We start from the raw sequence: 24372 nt of genomic DNA, 5'->3' as shown, positions 1-24372 counted from the left end.
TGTTTTTCTAAAAATCACGCTGGAGGTTGCATTTTATGTAATAACCTCCTGAAATGAGTTTTCACACTTTGAAATGGCATTTAACGCTCATTGAAGTTTTAAGAAACTTTCTAACACTTAAAACAAAAGAGACCCCAAATGCCTGTGTTTTGAGCAAGATGGCATTTTGATACACAGCCGACCCCAAATGACTGTAAAACCACCTATGTGTGTGTGTGTATGTGTGTGCATGCGTGTGTGTGTGATTTCGTGCTGATGCACAGCAAGTGTGCCATGTTGCATTTAACACATAACTTAGAATGCATTTATGTGACCCGTCACTTTGAAATTATTACTCTATAATAATAATAATAATGATAATAATAATGAACACATCAATCGTCATTTCTCATCGGAGCTCACGGCGTTGTACAATAGCAAACTGCACTCACACATGCACGCACGCACGCACGCACGCACACACACACACACACACACACACAGTGAACATCGAGCGAGCAACAGCCATAGATAGAGTTTATCACAATAACAGAAAACAGACGGGAAATGTAGCCAGGCTATACTGAGTTCAAACAGCTGTGTGCCACATTCGATGTATGCCATATGTGAGGTCATTCTCCGCTGTTTCCTGTTCTTTGTTGGCTAGTTTTACCACGAGTTTAAACGATCAAAGGAAATAGAACAGATGTGCAGTGTATATAATTATCAAGTGCTTATTGTGATATGTCCGACTGAACGACGGACAAGAGATGACTTGACTGATAAGAGTCAGCTGACGAGGAGGTTTAAATAAGTGTTAAAAGTCACATGGTGGGAGTCACACGCCCGCTTCGACAAAGACTGATTGATATTGATTATAATGCAAACCGACACGTGCCGTGTTGTCAATAAACGCGTTAACACGTCGTTTGTGTATGCCGTGTGTGAGTGTGAGTCAACGCTCAGTGTCTGTTGCAACTGCCACTATTTAAGCTTTGCGAGAAGCGTGTATTTAAAAGGTAAGGAAACCCCATGGATGTTGATAGGTGCGTTTTTGGGTTTTGACATTAAGACACACTTTGATCTATGTTCTTTTAGTTGAGCATAACTAAAATGTGAATTTTTGGCAAAAAAGGCACTTTTTTTACTTTTTGTTGTTCGTGTACAGGTTGCTTTGGGATCATTTCTGGCCTCATTATAGATTTATTATTTTGAAATCGCCATAACTTTCGTTTAAAACCACTTTGGAAGATGATTCAAGTATCAAAATGTAGATCTAAATACGTTGCTTGTGTTCGTCTGCTGTTGCCCGAAAGTGGGTAACCTTGTTTTTGATTGGCTGATGTGTGAAAGGGTATGAAGCCATTTGCATTTGCGGGCTGAATCTAAATATGCCATGTGCATATCTTGTACAGTTTCAGATCTGCAAACTTGTTGTGCTACGATTTCAGTGGTAGTTCGGTATGAGTAGTCAAGAAATGTTCGCGGCGTCAAGTTTACGAATTTCTATGTTTGCTCTCGGAAAACACAACACAGATTTCTCGGGAATCTACATGCGAAAAGTTGGACAAATCACAAGAAGAAAATAACAAAGTAAGCTTAACACAAACAGTTGCTGTTGCTAGTTTTGAGCAAGCTGATGACGAGGTGATAAGGATCTGAGACACGTCACAGTGCTGTGCGATGACGATATGCTATATGTCGCTGAAAATACACCACGGATAACTTACGTTCAACTTCAAGCGCGATTTTCTCAAAATCACGTTTTTCGTAGCATGCGTTGCGGTTACATGGATATCTTCAAAACTATTCAACCGATTGTCATAAAATTGGGCACGATGTTTGTTCATGTATTGTTCTACATTTTGTTTCTCTGAATACGAATTCTGAAGAAAGATGTCATTGTTGTTACGGTTTTTCTATTTGGTACTTGTTTGGGCTGGTCAAAAACAACCTTTTTGTGCATTTGTCAAAAAGCTGGAGGAACAAAACGCAAAGGAGTCATTTTTTGACACTTCAGGAGGAATAGTTTTGATTACATGTGTGTAACGCTACTCCGACCATTAACGTTCGCGCCATAACACTTGGTCCTAATAATCTGATGTTATGAAATTGTTTCTGCAGATATCTTAGCGAAATTTGCACCCTGCATTCCTAAATAATTCAAGTAAGTACCGAGCAAGTTTTGTGCAAATCGGTTTGTATTCTAGTGTGTAGTGCAAACACAAAAAAACGCAATTTTGCGCGAAATGCATGGGGTTTCCTAACCTTTAAACTAAATGTTGCTCCGAATCTTTCAATTAATACAGATAAAGGATACGTATTCAACAAAGAGTTCAACAAACCGAAGAAAGAACTATTATCAAGGACTATTATCAGAATAGAATATAAACATCGAAATCTGAAGTGACGAGATAGCTGCAATATACTGCGACCCAGACAGCACAGAAACTGAGCGGTATCAAGTCCACATGATCCGGCAACCACGGTCTCAACTCTTGACATAGTGTTGACGAAGAGTGCACGTTGTTGATTGCTTCCAGGTCAAGGAGAAATGCAGATGGCAAATTATCTTTATACGGCATAGTTGTATCAATTAGTGCAGATTACGTTACGCGGCTACATTCACCAAACAACTCGAATGACACTGAGAAGTGAACAACAGCAAACAACTGCAGAATTACATCTTTGCTTGATCAACCTCGCGCTGTCAAGACTTTAGCGTCAATGATTAAGCTTTGACAACTGAAATCAGAAAGAAAAATGAAGTTTTTCGTAATCTTACTTACCATCTGTTACATTTTAAACTCGCAGTTTGCAAAACACTCTATGTGTGTTGCGTGCTATAGAAGCGACAACTCGGGAAAAACAACCACGCACTCAAAAGCTGCGGATATAGACATTAAAAGAACGGAAACAGGCGGAAGTAATGACAATACTGACGTGAAAGTGTCTGACACATATTCAAAACGAGCGCACACTCGCACGGGAAAAACGGAAGACGACGACGTCACATATGATACCGTTCGGGAAGACCCTCCTTTTCCAAACGGACGTCTGACGAACAGTAAGAGAGATGCCAACGTTCTCAACTTTCATAGCGCGGACTACCCGTTCCGCAACGTATCGTTACCATGGGCAACAAGGGTGGACAACTTGGTGTCGCTGCTGACACTGGAGGAAATCCAGCTGCAGATGGCGCGAGGTGGTCACGGTGCTGACGTCAGCCCGGCCCCGCCCATCCCGCGCCTGGGGGTGGGGCCTTACTCGTGGAACACAGAGTGTCTGAGGGGCGTGGTCAATGCCGGTCCCGCCACCTCCTTCCCCCAGGCCCTGGGGCTAGCTGCAACTTTCAGGTCAGTGACAATCAAAATATATTGATGTGGAAACAAATAATGAGTATGTCGTGGTTTTCTTGCGGTTTTATTTTTGTAAGACTTAGAAGGACAGAAGGAACCTTTGGGGATAAAAACCATGAAAAAATCCCCGATGGACTTTCTAAAATCTATTTTTCAAACCTTTTTTCAGAACTGCTGAGAGCCTCGGTTCAGCTCAGAGAAAACTACACAGAATAATATTATATTTCTCAGGGTTTGAAAATCAGATTGATTTCGCAGTAAAAAAAACAGTATACAATCTGATCATGCACACATGCTTAAAAAAAGAGTCAACACATTAATTGAAATGTCTTACGTTCCCGAACCAAGCTCGGTGACCTTTCAAATACTAATGGGCAACTAAGCTCTCCTTGAAGCTCCATGTACGTGTGACGCTGTGAAGGATTGTCTCGTCCCCAGCGCCGACGTGGTGGGACGAGTTGCACGAGCCACGGGGCGGGAGGTGCGCGCCAAGTACAACAACTACACGCGACACGGGCTGTACGGCGACCACATGGGGCTGTCCTGTTTCTCACCTGTCGTCAACATCATGAGGGACCCCAGGTGGGGCAGGAACCAGGTAAGACTGTATTCTCGGTCATGCATACAGATATGGAGACACAGACACACGCGCACAAACAGACAGAGACAGAGACAAACATATACACACGCGCGCGCACGCGCAGACGCACACACATGCATACACACACCCGCCCGCACGCACACACACACACACACACACACACACACACACAGGAGCGCGCACGCACACACGCATGCACGCACACACTCGTAAGCATTGACTTGGAAATGATAAGACATATCACCAGTAACAATTTCTTGTTGTTAATGATTTCTTCAGGAAACGTACGGAGAGGATCCCTACCTGACCAGCACCCTGGCCACCAGCTTTGTCCACGGTCTCCAAGGCAACCACAGTCGCTACGTGCTGGCCAACGCTGGATGCAAGCATTTTGACGTCCATGGGGGACCCGAGGACATACCGCAGTCAAGATTCTCCTTCAACGCACAGGCGAGTGATAATGTGCAGATGTAAACAGCATTCGTGGCTTTCTCGGCTAACGAAGGAGAGTAAGAGTCCTAATGCAGACAACAAGAGTAAGAGATGTGTGGATCCAGTATCTCAGCACCTGAGAGAATAAGAAGCATTTCATGAACACGTTTTCTTAAACACACAGACACACACACACACACACACACACACACACGCACGCACGCATACTCACACACGCACGCACGCACGCACGCACGCACGCACGCACGCACGCACGCACACACACACACACACACACACACACACACACACACACACACACACACACACGCAAAATGGCTTATCATGGCAAGTTCATATGATTACCAGTCATTGCTAGATTTTTAGTGTTTTAAGATAATTTGTAAAGGTGATCATGCCAATCGATTAACTGTTAAAGTATTGTGTTGCTGCTTGCTATCACAGGTGAGTGAGTTGGACTGGCACCAGACGTTCCTACCTGCCTTCAAGGCGTGTGTGGATGCCGGTACCTACAGTGTCATGTGCAGCTATAACAGGTAGGCTTGATTCTTAAACTCCTTGCTTTGTTGTATATGGTCTTAGTGGTTTTTGGCATAACCAGTTTAATTTACGATGTTCCGAAAAATGGTTTAAATTGAAAACGTTGCAATGCCTAAAAGATCAATATATACAATCGTGGTTTTCAGAATTAAATGAAAAAGAAACTAAGTCTTGTTTGAATTATAGATTGTTTAAAGATACATTTATATTTGAAAATTATTTGAACATTTTACCCAATAACCTAGCACTCTCTTTTTTACGCTTCAGAACATTAAATCATAAATTGCCAATACAGAAAGACCGAATGTTAAATATACCACATAACGAAAGAATATGTGTTAAATGCCAGTCTGGAGAACTCGGAGATGAATTTCATTATATATTTCAGTGTCATTTTTTTGAAAATGGGAGGAAAAGGTTGTTACCATTGTATTTTCGTAGAAATTCAAATGCAGTCAAATTTAAACATTTATTTGAATTAACAAAGAAACGAAAGTTATTGCATTTAATATGTTTTATTAAGAGTATTTTGAAAGAGTTCTGATTATTTGATCACGTTTTTTTTGACTCACATGCGAAGCAAAAGTGAGTCTATGTACTCACCCGAGTCGTCCGTCCGTCCGTCCGTCCGTCCGGAAAACTTTAACGTTGGATATTTCTTGGACACTATTCAGTCTATCAGTACCAAATTTGGCAAGATGGTGTATGATGACAAGGCCCCAAAAAACATACATAGCATCTTGACCTTGCTTCAAGGTCAAGGTCGCAGGGGCCATAAATGTTGCCTAAAAAACAGCTATTTTTCATATTTTTCCCATTTTCTCTGAAGTTTTTTTAGATTGAATACCTCACCTACATATGATATATAGGGCAAAGTAAGCCCCATCTTTTGATACTAGTTTGGTTTACCTTGCTTCAAGGTCAAGGTCACAGGAGCTCTTCAAAGTTGGATTGTATACATATTTTGAAGTGACCTTGACCCTGAACTATGGAAGATAACTGTTTCAAACTTAAAAATTATGTGGGGCACATGTTATGCTTTCATCATGAGACACATTTGGTCACATATGATCAAGGTCAAGGTCACTTTGACCCTTATGAAATGTGACCAAAATAAGGTAGTGAACCACTAAAAGTGACCATATCTCATGGTAGAAAGAGCCAATAAGCACCATTGTACTTCCTATGTCTTGAATTAACAGCTTTGTGTTGCATGACCTTGGATGACCTTGACCTTGGGTCAAGGTCACATGTATTTTGGTAGGAAAAATGTGTAAAGCAGTTCTTAGTGTATGATGTCATTGCTAGGTTTCGTTACCCTAAAGGTCGAGGTCAAGCATGTGAGTCGTATGGGCTTTGCCCTTCTTGTTTCTTATTAAAACAAAAACAAACACAAAAACATATACTTTCCTGTAAAAAAAAAATAAAAAAAATGTATGATTACAATTATTTTGTTATGAATTAAGCTTGATTTATTTTCGGTTAATTAGAAGTGTTGTGTCTCATTATTACATATATCTTTTTTGTCGTGTTTATTGCAATTTTTATTTATTTTATTCATGTAACCCTAGGGGTTTTTTGAAATAAATATTGACTTGACTTGACTTGACTTGTATAATCGTATGCTACTTTCAGCCACTCAAAATACTGCAAATTAATTTTATGCACTGCATCCATGCGCTTTTTTGACCAATTTGTAATAAATGTATATCTCGCCTACTCGGCTAAAATAATCAACCGATGCTAGAAGTAGAATGTGGATCATTGGAAAACGTTACTAACAGAATGTATCAAATGACTACAACAACAACAAAACACCCACACACGCACACAGAAAAACCCCAAACATTTAAAGCCCCAGTCTGCCTCAAATGGTTCACGGTACGATTTAAATCTTCTCACGAAAAAAAGCAGTTCTAACCTTATCGAACACACTTGCAATAGCATTTAACAGCATTAATGACACAGTTCGTTTTAATGGCTATTTAGCTTGCGTAAACCACACACCAGATTTCGTGGTTTATATTACCCCTGAGCCATCGTGAACCCGTGTGATCCACTTTCCTTTTTTTCACAATTTAGTCGTCAGTTTGTGATTTCAATGCGACTCGCCGTATCTGCAATAGCGCGTTATTATGTACCTCTGAATCTAAAATGTAACAAACGACTGCGAGTCACACGAACTTATCGGCGGCGGTTGACTTCAAAGAAGCAAGCGCTATGCAGAAAATTCGTCTGATTGGGAAACACGACCTTGCGTGACCTGCTTCCGGGCTCCCTTTTTTCAAACTTTCAAAACTTCGAATTGTACTGATCTTGTCTTGATGAAACGAGGTGTCCGATTTGTCGCATTGTAAATCCGTTCTGACTGCACGAAATAAATTCTTTGAAAAATGCTCGCTCTTTTCGGAGGGCACCTAGGATGTTTTCAAGCGGTGAGTGTTTAAACGAAAGGGTGTTTGTACTGTGTGTAAAAGCCTGACAGTATTTGTGACTAGAAACTGATGGTTTACGTGAAGCTGAGTGTGCCTTTAACGACACAATGTTTGTGTGACTTTCTTCAGTTGTCTCTCTGTCTCTGTCTTTGTTGACTTGTTTGTCTTTGTTGTCTATCTTTGTTGTCTGTCTTTCTTTCTCTGTCTATGTCTGTATGTCTGCCGTGACCGCCCCCCCTCTCTGTCTGTCTGTCTGTCTGTCTGTCTGTCTGTCTGTCTGTCTGTCTGTCTGTCTGTCTCTCTCTCTCTCTCTCTCTCTCTCTCTCTCTCTCTCTCTCTCTTAATCTCTCATTTGTTGCCGTTAGTAGACAGTGTTACTGATAAACTGGAATCGACATTTCTCAACATGTGCGACTTTCCAGCATCAACGGAGTACCAGCGTGCGCCAACCACAAGCTGCTGACGGAGATCCTGAGAGACACGTGGGGCTTCACGGGCTACGTGGTCAGTGACCAGAGCGCACTGGAGCGAATCGTCACAGACCATCATTACGTCAACGATTACGTCACTGCTGCAGCTGACGCCATCAACGCTGGCGTCAACATCGAGGTGTCCAAGAATAACGTAAATGGTGTCTTCATGCAACTCGGTGAGCAAGTGTATTTGTTGATCGGTGAGCAAGTATGTTTATTGCAAGTGAATAGCCTATGCGAGATACATAAGGAAGAAGTCGTGTATTCCTTTATCGAAGAGTACCACCTGTAAAGCCTCCAGACACACAGATCCCTTAGACGGCTGAGGCTGTGGCCTCTAAGGTTCTCTTGTACCAAACCGCCTCCTGACTCTGCATCAGATTGCTTGCGCTGGAATCTGCTTACATAGACTCACATTAAGTCACCACCGAGTGGTAGACACAGACGACATTTGGTAGCACTGACTGCCAGCTTCACGGTAATGCGTACCCCTAGCGCGGCTCTGCTTGGGTGGGAATGTTCTGAGCAAAACACTATGTGTTCCTCCATACCCCCCACCCTCCATGGAACTTCTTGACCCCAACATATTGGGTGGGGAGTTTTCCCAGTCGGTAGAGGCGCTGGCTTTAAAACCGGTTGTCACTTTCAGCGTGGGTTCAACCCCCAAGTTCGGCGCGGGATGCGTGTCCCAGAGTCAACTTTGTGCAGACTCTCCTCGGTGTCCGAAGACCCCCGTGTGCACGCATGCGCACGATAAAGATCCCAAGGTCACAGCGAAAGCCTCAGGCCTTGAAAACACGAATACATGCATGCAAAAATATGAAGCCCGGGTGTCCGTTCGGCCAACAGCCAATAAAGTAACCATTTCAGCACTGACCCAAGACGACCCAACCCGGTCCCTAGCCCATTTCAGGTCTCCTCTAGCAGCCGGCAGCCAGCTGTCTACATCCCCCCTCCCTCCCCCTCTGCATTTTTATTTTTTATTTTTATACAAGCCGGATTTTCCCATGTAACATATGCCCCTAATGGCTTTGCCGTGAGGGCGTAAAACTTACATTTTTCCATTTCTTTATCGATGTGTTTTGCACATATACCAGCCTGTAAAACCTATCAGTCCGAGAAAATTAAAAATCTAACCTTAAAACACTTGTTTAAAAAACACGGGGTGGAGGAGGTTGCTGATGCATGGCAGTTCAGTCGTTTCACTCAACAACTTTTAAAGTGTCAGTTTGACATACTCCCCACAGTTGCTGTATGCATCTCTTAGGAAGAAACGTTCTTAATAACGATACGGACTTGGAACGAAACAATTCAAGCACGTGGCAACAGAAAAATTGCCACTTATTCAAGATTCACCTTTGAAATGACTTGTTGTCCTGCCTCTTTGCAGTGCCAGCTATGCAGAAAGATCTGGTACAAGAAGAAACCATAAGAAAGCGCGCCAAGCCCCTATTCCACACGCGCATGCGTCTCGGCGAGTTTGACCCGGCTTCCATGAACCCTTACTCCACACTGGACCTGTCAATCATTCAGAGCCCCGCCCACCAAGCTCTGACACTGGAGGCGGCGATGAAGAGCTTTGTGCTGCTGAAGAACAAGGACGGCTTTTTGCCGATCATTGAGAAATTTGCAGTTGTCAGCGTAAGTAATTCAGCGGGGAATACATTTTCTGATTCAAATGGAAAGGAATATTTGAATCTTAAGGGCAGAGGTGGCACGGAATTTTGATCCAAAATAGTACCATGATGTGATTTGGGTTTTCAGCATATTTAGGTACTTTGAACACCCTAGAATAACTGCATGTTGTTTATTTTGTCAATTTCATCCTCCTTTTTGAGTCACTTGAGAAAAAGTGACTCTATGTAATCGGTCAGTGTTAGTCTGTCCGGCCGGCCGTCCGGCCGGCCGTCCGTAGACACCACCTTAACGTTGGACTTTTCTCGGAAACTATCAAAGCGATCGGGCTCATATTTTGTTTAGTCGTGACCTCCAATGACCTCTACACTTTAACGATGGTTTCGTTGACCTTTGACCTTTTTCAAGGTCACAGGTCAGCGTCAAAGGAAAAATTAGACATTTTATATCTTTGACAAAGTTCATCGGATGTGATTGAAACTTTGTAGGATTATTCTTTACATCAAAGTATTTACATCTGTAGCCTTTTACGAACGTTATCAGAAAAACAAGGGAGATAACTAGCCTTTTCTGTTCGGCAACACACAACTTAACGTTGGGCTTTTCTCGGAAACTATAAAAGTGACCGGGCTCAAATTTTATGTGAACGTGACTCATTGTGTTGTGAATAGCAATTTCTTCCTGTCCATCTGATGCCTCATATAATATTCAGAACTGCGAAAGTGACTCGATCGAGCGTTTGCTCTTCTTGTTTTCAATAAAGTGATGATTTGCAAAGTGAGTGAATACTAAAAATCTGCAAACTTTGTGAAAAATCGATTTTTTTCACGGCAGAGCAGCAGCAACATATTGATGAGTTTGTCAGATTTATTGCATGCACCGTACTCAGCGGGAATTCCCGTTTTTTTGACGATGTCACAGTCATGAAAATAAAGTCCGTTTATACCGCTCAACGGACACAATACAGAGCTAGCGAAGGATACTTTCACAGGCAAAATGTTCCATGTTTGGAAAAGTGACCTTCACCTTTTAAAATCTATTCGCTGATTGGTCATTACCAATAACTTTTAGCCGGGAAGTCGTTCTGCGCATGCGCGCACACCATATCCGCATAAACACGCGAACGTTATTTCGAATCGGTTCGACGTCTCAGACAGCAATGTTTCTCTCAACTCGGCCTCTAAAAGATAAATTCGGCGGGTATCCATCATGCAAGAGGCAGAGGAAGTTACAAATTGCGGCAGATCGAGCAGCGAAGAAGAATAAGCAGCGGTCGGTGTGAATGTTGAGTCCGCGATGTCTGAATAACAGGTAGGACGTCAGGCCTTGGTTATCTCACATAAACTCCACCCTGACTGTCCCAGTTACACCCTAAAGTACTGCTAATCGAACTTCGGACCCATCTTCCACTCATGTATCTAATTCTTGGTGAGACAATGATATTTTGACTTAGATATTTGCTTCGTTGCAAAATCCAACTTTTCTCATTCAAGGAACGCAACAACTGATCGGTGCATTTTCGAGTGACTCGAATATTGGGCTAAAATCTGTCGGATTTCATCCCGAATCTATTTTACTAATGAGAACTTGATATTCTTTTCTCCCTCTAGATCATTGAATCCCTTGAACTTGTCAGGGAAGCATTCTGTCTAGAGTTTATTTTGGCAGAAGCTCGACTGACGTCCTACCTATAGCTGCATGAGTTTTGGAAAAAATAATGCTTACTTCGAAGCAATTTCCGATCAAAACTCGACCAGTTTTTGTGTGATGGAAACAAGAATTAGCAGAAACCATATGCCTGCTCCTGCGATAAAACTGAGAACATCGAGAGTTGCAAATAAAATTCCAAACGCCTTATTTCCAGCTGATCATAATTCACTGTACTTGATGTTTTGTTGAGTGTAGCAATAGTCTGATGTCCATAAGTGCAACTTTGGACTGATAGGGGATTGTGAAGAGTACTTGGAGTATGGGAAAATGTCAGTGAAAAGTACCCGAATGCACACAATCATACTCTTGGTTTGTCAATCTGTCTTCACTGTGCGCAGCAAAACACTTCACAATCTTTCAAATGCAATTTCCTCAGAATGTGAATGATTTTCAAGGACGGTAACCACACGATGATGGTCTTCATTTCCCATCTACTTGTGGTAGACTACTAATTTTTTTCCCCCAATCATTGTTAATGAATTATCCCAGTAGTTACAGGAGCGCTTTTTGCCTGCCAAACGGTTGTGTGACGTGTCTAGTGTGTTGGCGAAGTGTCTTGTGCTTGTCACTTCTCGCTTTCAGCCCTCACCGCTGGCTAGCACCGTCTGTCCTTTTTAGGACAATGCGAAAAGAGAGCAGAATGCGTCAGTCTCTCCTGCCAGTACAATAACCTCTCCACAACAAGCCCTATGTAGTGCCTCCATCGCGGCGACAGGCGTAAACTGGGTACCGCAAGGCCCCAGGCTAGACTACAAGGACTCGGAGGAGGTTGGCCCCTAGACGTGCGGCATGCGGGCCCACCGGTGTGTGGAAACGCCCAGGTGCCCACGAACCAACCTCCAGCTATGGGTCAAATAGCCGGGCAGGATAGGCTCGTCAACCCTGGCAGGCAGCTATCCTAAGAGAAGACCACTCTGAATTCAAAACGAGGGTAGAGGAGGCTCATCATCCATGGAAGGAAACTCGTCTAGGAGAAGGAAAACTCCGAAATGAAACCCACGCAGTCCCTCGAAGACGGAACGGCACTGGCCTTTTTTAGGCGGGGAGCAGACCGGGTGCCTACGCTATCCTCGACAAATGGTTGTGTCATCAACGAATCAACAGGAGCGCTTTTTGAAAAACACATTACCAATATTTTTTTTATGAATTAGAATGAAAGCCTTCAAACATATAATGTCGCCCAATATTTTTTCCTGACTGAGAACTAAAGATGATATTCATTAAAAAGAAAGAAGAAAAAGCTCTGCAACTACTGGTAATAGCTACTTGTCAACACATTATGACATTTTTTTAACCTGCAGCTTCAACTATTATTTTACAAAGAGGTGCAGCAAAATGTCTATTTTGTAGAACTTTTTGAAAAAAATCATTGTTTTAAAAACAAATAGTGGTGCTACTTCAAAAAATGAGCATGAATGTGACTGGTTATGGTTCTATGCTTCAAAAAACATTAACAAAATTGCACACACAAAATAGCAAACAGTACGTATTTAGTTTTCGTGACAACTCTCAAGATGTGTTGGTCGCCAACGTCAGTTGGAGCAGCAAGAAGACCAGGAGGGGGAGGTGTACGGTGCTGGACTGATGGGGGATGGAGAGGAATAACTACCAAAATCATTTGAAAAAGATTGTGAACAATACAGGAACACACCCATTCTTATTTTTCAACAATTTGTCTTCATAATGTGTAGAGAAACACTTCACAAACTTTCAAATGCAATTTTCCCTGTAGTTGGGTTTTCAAGGACAGTAACAACGCGGGCAATGATATTTCTTCAGAACTACTTGTGGTAGAGTTATAATTTTTCTTTTGCAGGAGTTAGATTTGATTTTTCTAGACTTTTACAAGGCGTTTTTGTACAAATTCATCAATTTTTTTTTACAGAATATAATATAAGCCTGAATGGGTATTTTGGGGGCTAAAAATGTATATTTCTCAATTTTTGCTGCGGAAATTCCATGAACATACAGACAATCGGAAACCACCAGACCCCATCACAAACAGAATTCCACAATCCACCGGTGTTGACTTCAAGGCCAACAACTCGGGTGCAGAGTCTGCTGTGAAAGGAGCGGTAGCCTCCCCTGTCACAATCGCCCCCGTTTGAATGAACTTCGTCCCGAAGTTCCAAACCGGGGGACCACTGTCCATCCCAAGTTCGCAGAATGGGAACAGCACGAAAATGTTCAGTGGTCATATTATGCCATTACCTGAACATATGCCGAGTCCCATCCCTGCTCGCAAGCACCAGATGTGGGAAGGTCGGGTGGAAGGAAATAAGGATATATAGCACAGGCAGAGAAGCATACAATTAAGACACCGAAGACAGAGGTTGCTTTAACTTATCTTTTATTCGGAAGGAAATGTAACTAAAAATAACCACTCAGGTAGCTTATCTAAATCAGAAATAAATTATTCCAAAACAGTTTAGCTAAATCTGGTAGCAACCAGAGACAATGCTATAAGTTATAATTTAGAAACAATGAACAGAACTCTAATACAAGAAATAGCAATGCTTACATAAAACCAGAAATAGCAAATATGAATTCTGATATCTACCAGTACCAGAATCAGCTAGAACCAATAATAGAACCAGAAAATATGTATTTCTGGTGCAAACCAGAAACAATATATTATATGTAAGACCAGAATTTCTGGTGTAAACCAGAAACAATATATGCCAGAAAGCAGTGTAATTAAAAAGGCACTAAAAGAAAAGGAAAGAAAATACAATTATAAACAACATGCCTTCTAAGTCACACAGGCGTTTTTGTACAAATTCATCAATTTTTTTTTTAACAGAATATAATATAAGCCTGAATGGGTATTTTGGGAGCTAAAAATGTATATTTCTCAATTTTTGCTGCTGAATTTGAACTAGGGTAATTTGGTCAAAACGGCTCTGTATAAGTCTGATACTGATATCTGGGAGTAATTTGCAAAAACTTTGAAGCCTGTGGCTTCAAAAATGTCTTTCTAATGTAACCGAGTGCCGTAACACTACGATCACCTCGGGAGGCGAAGTGCAATCAAACAGGATTGAAAATGTTAGGGCCAATTTCTTAGCCCTATACAAACTGTTATGCAAAGCCGAAGGTTTCCATGAACATACAGACAATCGGAAACCACCAGACCCCATCACAAACAGAATTCCACAATCCACCGGTGTTGACTTCAAGGCCAACAACTCGGATGCAGAGTCTGCTGTGAAAGGAGCGGTAGCCTCCCCTGTCACAATCGCCCCCGTTCGAATGAACTTCGTCCCGAAGTTCCAAACCGGGGGACCACTGTCCATCCCAGGTTCGCAGAATGGGAACAGCACGAAAATGTTCAGTGGTCATATCATGCCATTACCTGAACATATCATGCCGAGTCCCATCCCTGCTCGCAAGCGCCAGATGTGGGAAGGTCGGGTGGAAACTGTTTGTTTCTGCAGCATTTCTGCATAATGTCATCTTTCGCGAGAGCAGCGTTTTTTTCTGCAGTAAAATTTAAATCAAGAATGCTGCAGTAAAACGGTGATGTTGTTTTACTGGAGAAAAACTGTTTACACTTTTTCTTCAGCATTTTGGCATTATTCAGTTATTCTGCAGAAAAACAGAAATGCTGGAGAAAAACTGTCTTTACTGCAGCATTTCTGCATAATGTCATCGTTCACCGAAGCAACGGGTTTTTCTGGAGCAAGAATGCTGCAGTAAAACGGTGCTGTTGTTTTACTGCAGAAAACCTGTTTAGACTTTTTCTGCAGCATTTTGTACTGGCTCATTATAATGTTGGAGCACGCGAGCCCCCCTCTGTCGAGAGATGGACTCATCCAGAATTACCAATAGTTGTGCGCGACACAAATGTATTTTGTCTGTCTGACTTCCTTTCCGCCGGAAGTTCAAAGTTTCAAATTTGAAATTGTTCACGTTCGGCCGCCATTGTGAAGTTGAATATAATGCCCTTATGCTAAACGCCTTCTGATTGGTACACTGCGGAACAAACTATTATACTATCCCAGGGGGCGACGAATACAAACGCTACTTTACAAGGTCGTTCGTTTTTCTCCAGAAAAACTGTCACAGACTATTCTGAAGAAAAAGTTAATCGCAATAATGCTGCAGAAAACCAAATAAACATTATGCTTTAGAAAAACTGTTTTACTGCAGTAAAAAACGTTGCTTCGGCGAAAGATGACATTATGCAGAAATGCAGCAGAAAAGACAGTTTTTCTCCAGCATTTAGGTTTTTCTCCAGAATAACTGAATAATGTCATAATCCGCCAAGAGCCAGTACAAAATGCTGCAGTAAAAATGTTTTACTGCATGCAGCATTCTTGATTTCAATTTTACTGCAGTAAAATGTTTTGCTGCAGAAAAAAATGCTGCTTCGGCAAAAGATGACATTATGCAGAAATGCTGCAGAAAAGAACGGTTTTTCTCCAGCATTTGTCTTTTCTGCAGAATAACTGAATAAAGTCATAATCCGCTAAGGATAGTTACGTCATATGGCGGCCTGTCTGTCTCTGTATTCCTCGGCTAGCTACATGTAGCAGTGGTTTTCAAGTAGGTGTTAAGGCCAAAAAAAATAAATAGTCTGTTTAGTGTATCCCGACCGACCCTATTTTTTTGCGCGACCCTAGAATTTTTTTGGGCATTTTGGGGGGGGAAAAAAAAAGTCTTTGTTTTTGGGCAAAATAACTTAAAAATATGGTTTTTGGGAAAAGAAAAAAAAACAAAAACATCCCGACCTTGACGACCCTATTTGTTTGGCCTATGTTACCGTAAACAGACTATTTTTTGTGTGTGTGCCTAATTCCTTTGTCGGATCGGGTGGACCGAATACCAGCTCAGCTGGCAGGTGGGTCAGACGTGTAACTGTTATGACCGACCCGGGGTAGCCGCCGATAACACGTGCGTGTGGTAATGTTTGATGCGCTCAGATCAAAGTCTCGTTAAGAGGGTGTGAATCCCTTTGAATTTGATACAGAGAAGCCTGTCAGCTGCGGTTGGAAGGTCTTAATCTCTTACCCCCCCCCCCCCCCCCCCCCGTCCTTCTTCTTGTCTTTAACCAATGGAATGGCTTATTATCTTAGAATGTTGTGTTGCTAATAGTTACTAGGATTTTGATTGGATGTTTGTGACTCTAGCTAAAGTTTGATTATGTATGTACATGCTAGTAGGGTGTGAGAGAGAACAGAGAGAACTCTGAAAGACGCGAGAGAGAGTGGACGTATTTTGTAGTGTGCTCCACTAACTGACTTCTGCATGGTATCGTTGAAATAAAATCACGTTACTACAACCCCTGACTTGGCGTTTTCTAATCCATGTTTCCTGGTCTGAGCACTTCTTCTTCTTCTCACAAAGGAAATGTAGCATAAGGATTCTAAAAGAAGTTATTTAAATAAAAATAAAATAGGACTATTTGAACAGATTTATAACTGGTAACCTAGAACGTTTGTGTTATTATTTTCTCTTTTCTTCTTTTGTTTGTCTTTTTTACGTTTCAAAGTTTCTTTTTCAAATGGACAGGTGGTAGGTCCTATGTCAAACAACGCCTCCATTATATACGGTCCAGAAAACAAAAGTCCCACGGTCAACGTCACCGCCACCGTGACGCCACTTGAAGGCCTGCGTCAGCTAGGGCTCACAGTGACGCATGCTGAGGGTTGTGATGACGTCAGCTGCCAAGGATACGACGCACAGGGCATCAAGACGGCAGTGGAGAAAGCCGACATCGTCTTAGTCTGTCTGGGCACTGGTAAGGGGCGATGATTTTTTCGTAAGCAAGGAGACAACAACAGCAACAACAACAACAACAACAAATCCATATTAATATGCATGCACACATTTATTAGTCTCCTGTATGGAATGTTACCCCATCGTCCCCCTCCCCCCTTCTCTCTGCAGTGTGTGTGTGTGTGTGTGTGTGTCTGTGTCTGTGTCTGTGTGTGTATGTGTGTGTGCGTGCGTATATTTCTGTGTGTGTGTGTGTGTGTGCGCATATGTGTATGTGTGAGTGTGTGTGTGTGTCAGTGTGTGTGTGTGTGAGTGTGAGTGTGTGTGTGGTATTGAGTGCGAACGTGATTGCAGGCATGCGGCGCGCGCGTGTGTGCGAGTCGACTTTTCTTTTCCTTTGTATTATATTGACATACATGTACATTTCAATGTTCTATCATGCATTATGTATTCGTATAGGTAATGTTGTAATTAGTAATACTGTATGATTGCGATTGACAATTATCCTTTTATTGTCTTTATTTTTATGTCTTAGTTTAGCAGGGACAGATTGTAAGACTATATCTCCATAAATCTAAAATCTCCATCCTTGAGTAATAAAGTTCGTTCGTTCGTTCGTTCGTTCGTGCGTTCGTTCTCTCTCTCTCTCTCTCTCTCTCTCTCTCTCTCTCTCTCTCTCTCTCTCTCTCTCTCTCTCTCTTTATCCTTTTGTAATAATGGTCTGAGTCTGAGTCTCTCTCTCTCTCTCTTTCTCTCTTTTTCTCTCTCTCTCCCTTCCTCCTCTGATACATTTTTGAGTTCTTTGTTTGCTCCCAAAACAGTAAAACAAAAAGCCCAAATAAAGTTATAACAAGAAGAGCAAACGCTCGATCGAGTCACTTTCGCAGTTCTGAATATTATATGAGGCATCAGATGGACAGGAAGAAATTGCTATTCACAACACAATGAGTCACGTTCACATAAAATTTGAGCCCGGTCACTTTTATAGTTTCCGAGAAAAGCCCAACGTTAAGTTGTGTGTTGCCGAACAGAAAAGGCTAGTTATCTCCCTTGTTTTTCTGATAACGTTCGTAAAAGGCTACAGATGTAAATACTTTGATGTAAAGAATAATCCTACAAAGTTTCAATCACATCCGATGAACTTTGTCAAAGATATAAAATGTCTAATTTTTCCTTTGACGCTGACCTGTGACCTTGAAAAAGGTCAAAGGTCAACGAAACCATTGTTAAAGTGTAGAGGTCATTGGAGGTCACGACTAAACAAAATATGAGCCCGATCGCTTTGATAGTTTCCGAGAAAAGTCCAACGTTAAGGTGGTGTCTACGGACGGCCGGCCGGACGGCCGGCCGGACGGACGGCCGGCCGGCCGGCCGGACAGACTAACACTGACCGATTACATAGAGTCACTTTTTCTCAAGTGACTCAAAAACCAACAAATCCCCACAAACAAAACTCCACAAACGAAATCTTTAGAAACAAACAAATAAACAAACAACCAAACAAACAAACACACACACTTACAGTAGGGGAAGGGCCCCTAATTATTAATATGGACCCCTTTTTATATTTAGTCAAGTTTTGACTAAATATTTTAACATCGAGGGGGAATCGAAACGAGGGTCGTGGTGTATGTGCGTGTGTGCGTGCGTGTGTGTGTGTGTGTGTGTGTGTAGAGCGATTCAGACTAAACTACTTGACCGATCTTTATGAAATTTGACATGCGAGTTCCTGGGTATGAAATCCCCAGACGTTTTTTTCATTTTTTTGATAAATGTCTTTGATGACGTCATATCCGGCTTTTCGTGAAAGTTGAGGCGGCACTGTCACGCCCTCATTTTTCAACCAAATTGGTTGAAATTTTGGTCAAGTAATCTTCGACGAAGCCCGGACTTCGGTATTGCATTTCAGCTTGGTGGCTTAAAAATTAATTAATGACTTTGGTCATTAAAAATCTGAAATTTGTAAAAAAAAATAAAAATTTATAAAACGATCCAAATTTACGTTTATCTTATTCTCCATCATTTGCTGATTCCAAAAACATATAAATATGTTATATTCGGATTAAAAACAAGCTCTGAAAATTAAATATATAAAAATTATTATCAAAATTTTTTTTCGAAATCAATTTAAAAACACTTTCATCTTATTTCTTGTCGGTTCCTGATTCCAAAAATATATAGATATGATATGTTTGGATTAAAAACACGCTCAGAAAGTTAAAACGAAGAGAGGTACAGAAAAGCGTGCTATCCTTCTCAGCGCAACGAATACCCCGCTCTTCTTGTCAATTCCACGGGCACTGCCTTTGCCACGGACGGTGGAGTGACGATGCTACGAGTATACGGTCTTGCTGCGTTGCGTTGCGTTCAGTTTCATTCTGTGAGTTCGACAGCTACTTGACTAAATATTGTATTTTCGCCTTACGCGACTTGTTGTTTATTGCTGATAACTAGCTTGTTTTCTTGCGAAGAAGTTTCATTTTGTGGTTGGTAGTCCTTCTCTCTTAGTTTAACCGTCAGGCCTAATTAGAGTGAAATAGCTTTGATAGACATTCAGCAAAAATTAAATACAGAAAAAATCACAAATGGTCCATATTAGGAGCCTGGGCGCCCAATATGGACCAGTGAAGCGGCCTTCACGAATCACTGTAAAAAGCCCCCTATACTTCAAAATAACATGATACAACTTAGTGTGCAAGTCAGACAAATTCAAATATGCTTTAGATTTAGCTGTTTCGGGTTGATGAGAGCATTATTTGAAGCACACCAGGAAACTGAAGAAGCTTATCAAAAACAGAGTGAAAATAAGTGAAATTATCAACTTCCACAAAAAAAAGACTATTTGTTATATTTTTTTGAAATCTCGAGGGCTAGTTATAGGTTATTTTCAGCAAGCTTCTTAATGAATTATTCAAAATTGCCTTTAGCTTTTATTTTCTTCGATTTGTTGAAGGTGGTCCATATTAGGGGACTCACACATACTTTGAGGTTTTGCTTGTATTTTTTGTTTGCAGTAGAAACCCGGGGTACACACTGCTAAAATGTAACAAATACGGTCTTAGCTGTCATATATAGCCATTTTTGTGTGATAAAAGCTTTGGCTGTGGACAGAAACGAGTCCGTTTTAGGCGGCAAATTTAGAGTGAACGCTGCCAAAAGTAAAACAAGTCGCGTAAGGCGAAAATACAATATTTAGTCAAGTAGCTGTCGAACTCACAGAATGAAACTGAACGCAATGCAACGCAGCAAGACCGTATACTCGTGGTCCACCGCTCACGGCATTGGCAGTGAAATTGACAAGAAGAGCGGGGTAGTGGTTACGCTATGCTGCATAGCACGCTTTTCTGTACCTCTCTTCGTTTTAACTTTCTGAGCGTGTTTTTAATCCAAACATATCATATCTATATATTTTTGGAATCAGGAACCGACAAGGAATAAGATGAAAGTGTTTTTAAATTGATTTCGAAAAAAAAAAATTTGATAATAATTTTTATATATTTAATTTTCAGAGCTTGTTTTTAATCCGAATATAACATATTTATATGTTTTTGGAATCAGCAAATGATGGAGAATAAGATAAACGTAAATTTGGATCGTGTTATAAATTTTTATTTTTTTTTACAATTTTCAGATTTTTAATGACCAAAGTCATTAATTAATTTTTAAGCCACCAAGCTGAAATGCAATACCGAACCCCGGGCTTCGTCGAAGAGTACTTGACCAAAATTTCAACCAATTTGGTTGAAAAATGAGAGCGTGACAGTGCCGCCTCAACTTTCACGAAAAGCCGGATATGACGTCATCAAAGACATTTATCAAAAAAATGAAAAAAACGTTCGGGGATTTCATACCCAGGAACTCTCATGTCAAATTTCATAAAGATCGGTCCAGTAGTTTAGTCTGAATCGCTCTACACACACACACACACACGCACACACACACGCACACACACACACACACACGCACATACACCACGACCCTCGTTTCGATTCCCCCTCGATGTTAAAATATTTAGTCAAAACTTGACTAAATATAAAAAAAGCGAAAAAGCCTAACGGTTTTGAGGTTTGTGTTTCTGCAACTGTTTTGACATGTGCAACTTATCCAGAGAGGGTGAATAAAGCGAATGAAATTGTTTTGAGCGCTCTAGCGCCGTTAGTTTGTCAGAACCGGAGGTGGTCCATATTAGGAGCCGGTCCATATTAGGAGCCTTTCCCCTAAATGAAGAACAAACGTGTGATTGTTGAAAACAATGACTGGTCGGTAGATTGCATCATTCTTGGGTTGTAGAATAATTAGTTGGTGCAAGCACATAGTGATAGCGCATCCAGCCATCAGTGATACATTATTGGTGTTGTATTCTGTTTTAAGGTCAACTTCAAGAAAATGAAGGTCACGACCGAGCTGACCTTGAGTTGCCGGGTCAACAGCTTCAACTTTTGCAAGACACTGTCACGTTCAGTGAGTTTTGTCTTTGAATGCTAATACATTGCTGCTATAGCTGCTCTAACGGACGTTTTGGCAAGTTTGCTGGTGATTGGTCTTTGTACGGATGATGAGAAAGAATTCTGTACATGTTTCCATTCTCTTCACATTTTTCTTGCAGTGATTTGATCACGAAAGGTATGTGATATATTAATTAGTGAAGGACGGAGGAAGGTAGGTAGGAAATGGTCAAGGTAGAACAAATGCGATATGCATCTTTTGTCGTTGATCACCTACATTGGGGTGCAAATAGTTCGTTATATCAAAATAAAGTGTGAATCTTGCATTCCTCTCGATTAAAGTTTTCTGAAGTGTGCTGTGAGTTATATTTAAGATCACCTACGCAAAGGATGTTCATACCAGTCATGTTTGCCATGTATTTGTGCACAAGACTTCGTATGCCTCTTTCGTGCAAAGATCAGCTTCAAGTTTCGACTATCCGATGTAGGTCTACTATGAAGGGAAGCTAAGGCTTGGTAACTCAATCATTTTGTGACACAGGTAACGGCGCCCCGGTGGTGTTACTGCTCTTTAACGCTTGTCCCCTGAACGTGACGTGGGCGGCCCAGAATCCCTCAGTGTCGGCCATCATGGAGTGTTGGTTTCCTGCCCAGAGTACGGGGACAGCGCTGCTGCACGTGCTGACCAATGAGGGCGGAACCAGCTCTCCTGCAGGACGTCTGCCCAGCACCTGGCCTCTCCTCGCTGACCAGGTCTGAGTTTGAAAGAGTTTATTCAATTTATAACTAAATAATACCAAATGACAACTAATAGCGGAAGAAGACCTTTAGCTTTAAACATACACTGCGAATGTGTGTGTCGAGCCATTTGTCAAAGTGAGCCATGTTTTTGTTGTTTCTGTTCTGTAACTGTTTTGCCAACAGTCGCTTGTTATTGGATAAGTAAGTTTCAAATTTAAATTTGATGAATCCTTAAACCCTTTTTATGGCATGTAGGATGGTGTACAAACAAAAGAAACAAGTTTGATCACTGCTACAACTTAGAATTCCTTAATTTAAAACATCTTGACATTTGAGCGTCCCATTCTTGTTCCCAGACATCATGAAATAACTAAATAACAAGTGCTTTGAGGATAAGTGAGGCAAGTATTCCGATAGTTTCACCTGAATTTCAAACAGAAACTAAACAATTGTATTATGATGAAAACCGTCTTGGTCCTGTAGATACCCAACATGGTGAACTACTCGATGTCAGGACGGACGTACCGCTACAGCAATGCTCCAGCTCTCTACCCGTTCGGCTTTGGTCTGTCCTACACCACGTTTTGGTATTCTGAGCTGTCGCTTAGCAACCAGACCATCAGGGCGGGCCAGCCACTGCAAGGATCCGTTGTACTGAGGAACTCTGGCAAAGTGACCTGTGACGAGGTGAGATCCTGACCTTGTTCTGACTTTGATGTCCGGGACAGTCTATGAGTTTTTTCATGTAATGATTTGTGTTTGACAGTTTGTTCGCCTTTGAAATAAACAAGAGCTTGCATGTCCGTTGTTCTGACCTTTTGTTCATTTTCAATGAAGAAGGGGTGGGTGGGGGTAGGGGCGGGCCGATGTGGACACTTTGACAAAAAGACGTCAAAAAAGTAAACCACGTCACTGATTTATATCATGACGTGAGTGTTTATGACAGGTGGTACAGGTGTACCTCAGCAGGAGTGACAGTGACCGTTGTACGTAATGAATTCAGTATGTGTGAAATGGCGTCACTGTGTATGTACTATGTGACAGGTGGTACAGGTGTACATCAGGTGGAACGACCAGTCTCTACCTGCCCCCACACTACAGTTGGCGTGGTTTGACAGAGTGACTGTGACAGGGGGAACATCACAGAAGATCCAGTTCACGGTCACACGTCAATCCATGGCTGTCTGGCTCGTTCAAGGGTGGACCATCTCTCCTGGTGAGAAGTTGGGTTTTTCAATCTTAGTTCCTTGTTGACACCATTGCTTGTTTGTCTGGTAGTTAAGAGGTTCTTGCGCTAGTCTAATTTCCTGCGGTTTCATCTTTGCTGGCTTCTGTGTTTGAGTATTGGTTCTTCTTACCGCTCAGTCTCTGTCTCTGTGTCTGTCTATCTGCTTGTCTGTCTGTTTGTCTGTCTGCCTGTCTGTTTGTCTTCCCGCCTCTCCCACTTTCCCTCTCTCTCTCTCTCGATTTCTCTCTCTCTGTTGTCCCTGCTTGTATTTGTTACTACATTCAATTGTTTTAAAATGATCCACATTGGTTAAAATAAAAGAAAAGAAAGAAACCCGCCTAAAACAAAACGTTTTGTTTATAACTGAGCGTGCTCGGAAAACAGTTGAATACGTTACAGTATTCATGAATGCAGATTCTGCTTCGTGTCTTTATCTTTGCACCTATGAGCGGCGTTCAAATTGCCAAACTAGCTCTCATTGGAATTTGGCAGAAATGTACACGAAATTGTTTGCTTTACTTTTGCACGTGGCCCTCAGAGCCACGACACTCCTCCATCGGACTCTGGGCTGTCCTTTCTGCCCCTGTCTAGCTGCTTCCCTTATTCGTTCGAAAACAAATATTCCATACAGTCTTTTGTCAGCTTTTGACGTCTCGACTCACACCACATTTGGATTTGTCTTGAAATGGCAGGTTCTGTGACGGTGTATGTCGGGGGTCAGCAGCCCGGTCAGATCACGAGTGTCCCCAGCAACGTGCTGTCACAAGACTTCGTCATCACAGGACTTCAACACCTGGACAAATATTGATGTTCTGCTTACAAGTTTTAGACCAAATTTGTTTTAAAGCAATAACGTGTCACTACAGTAGTACCTGCGATTAAATGACAGCTTTACGAGACCAAACCAAAAATGTCCCTACGTTGCAGGTGTCCTGTCATGACAGGTGTTATTTTGTCAAAACAGCAGAAAACAAGTCGCGTAAGGCGAAAATACAACATTTAGTCAAGCTGTCGAACTCACAGAATGAAACTGAACGCAATGCAATTTTTCA

General features: G+C 41.7%; 1 protein-coding gene across 1 annotated transcript; it reads left to right on the top strand.

Moving 5' to 3' along the window:
• Positions 1-710: 710 nt before the first annotated feature.
• Positions 711-24372, top strand: LOC138962486 (uncharacterized). The gene is made up of 13 exons (XM_070334331.1): positions 711-998; positions 2289-3335; positions 3777-3936; positions 4219-4389; positions 4837-4928; positions 7790-8016; positions 9231-9481; positions 16700-16928; positions 21278-21367; positions 21893-22104; positions 22576-22779; positions 23137-23308; positions 24013-24372. Exons 2-13 carry the CDS (start codon positions 2743-2745, stop codon positions 24126-24128), a joined length of 2517 nt encoding a protein of 838 aa, XP_070190432.1. The 5' UTR covers positions 711-998; positions 2289-2742; the 3' UTR covers positions 24129-24372.

This window comes from Littorina saxatilis, linkage group LG3 (genome assembly GCF_037325665.1).
Source record: "Littorina saxatilis isolate snail1 linkage group LG3, US_GU_Lsax_2.0, whole genome shotgun sequence".
NCBI classification, from domain to species: domain Eukaryota; kingdom Metazoa; phylum Mollusca; class Gastropoda; order Littorinimorpha; family Littorinidae; genus Littorina; species Littorina saxatilis.
This window is presented reverse-complemented; position numbering and strand designations above follow the sequence as displayed.

Coding starts and splice junctions, on each gene's coding strand:
- LOC138962486 (XM_070334331.1), top strand. CDS start 2,743: ATGAAGTTTTTCGTAATCTTACTTACCATCTGTTACATTTTAAACTCG. Junction 3,937..4,218: donor CCAGGTGGGGCAGGAACCAG/GTAAGACTGTAT, acceptor TGATTTCTTCAG/GAAACGTACGGAGAGGATCC. Junction 8,017..9,230: donor TGGTGTCTTCATGCAACTCG/GTGAGCAAGTGT, acceptor GCCTCTTTGCAG/TGCCAGCTATGCAGAAAGAT.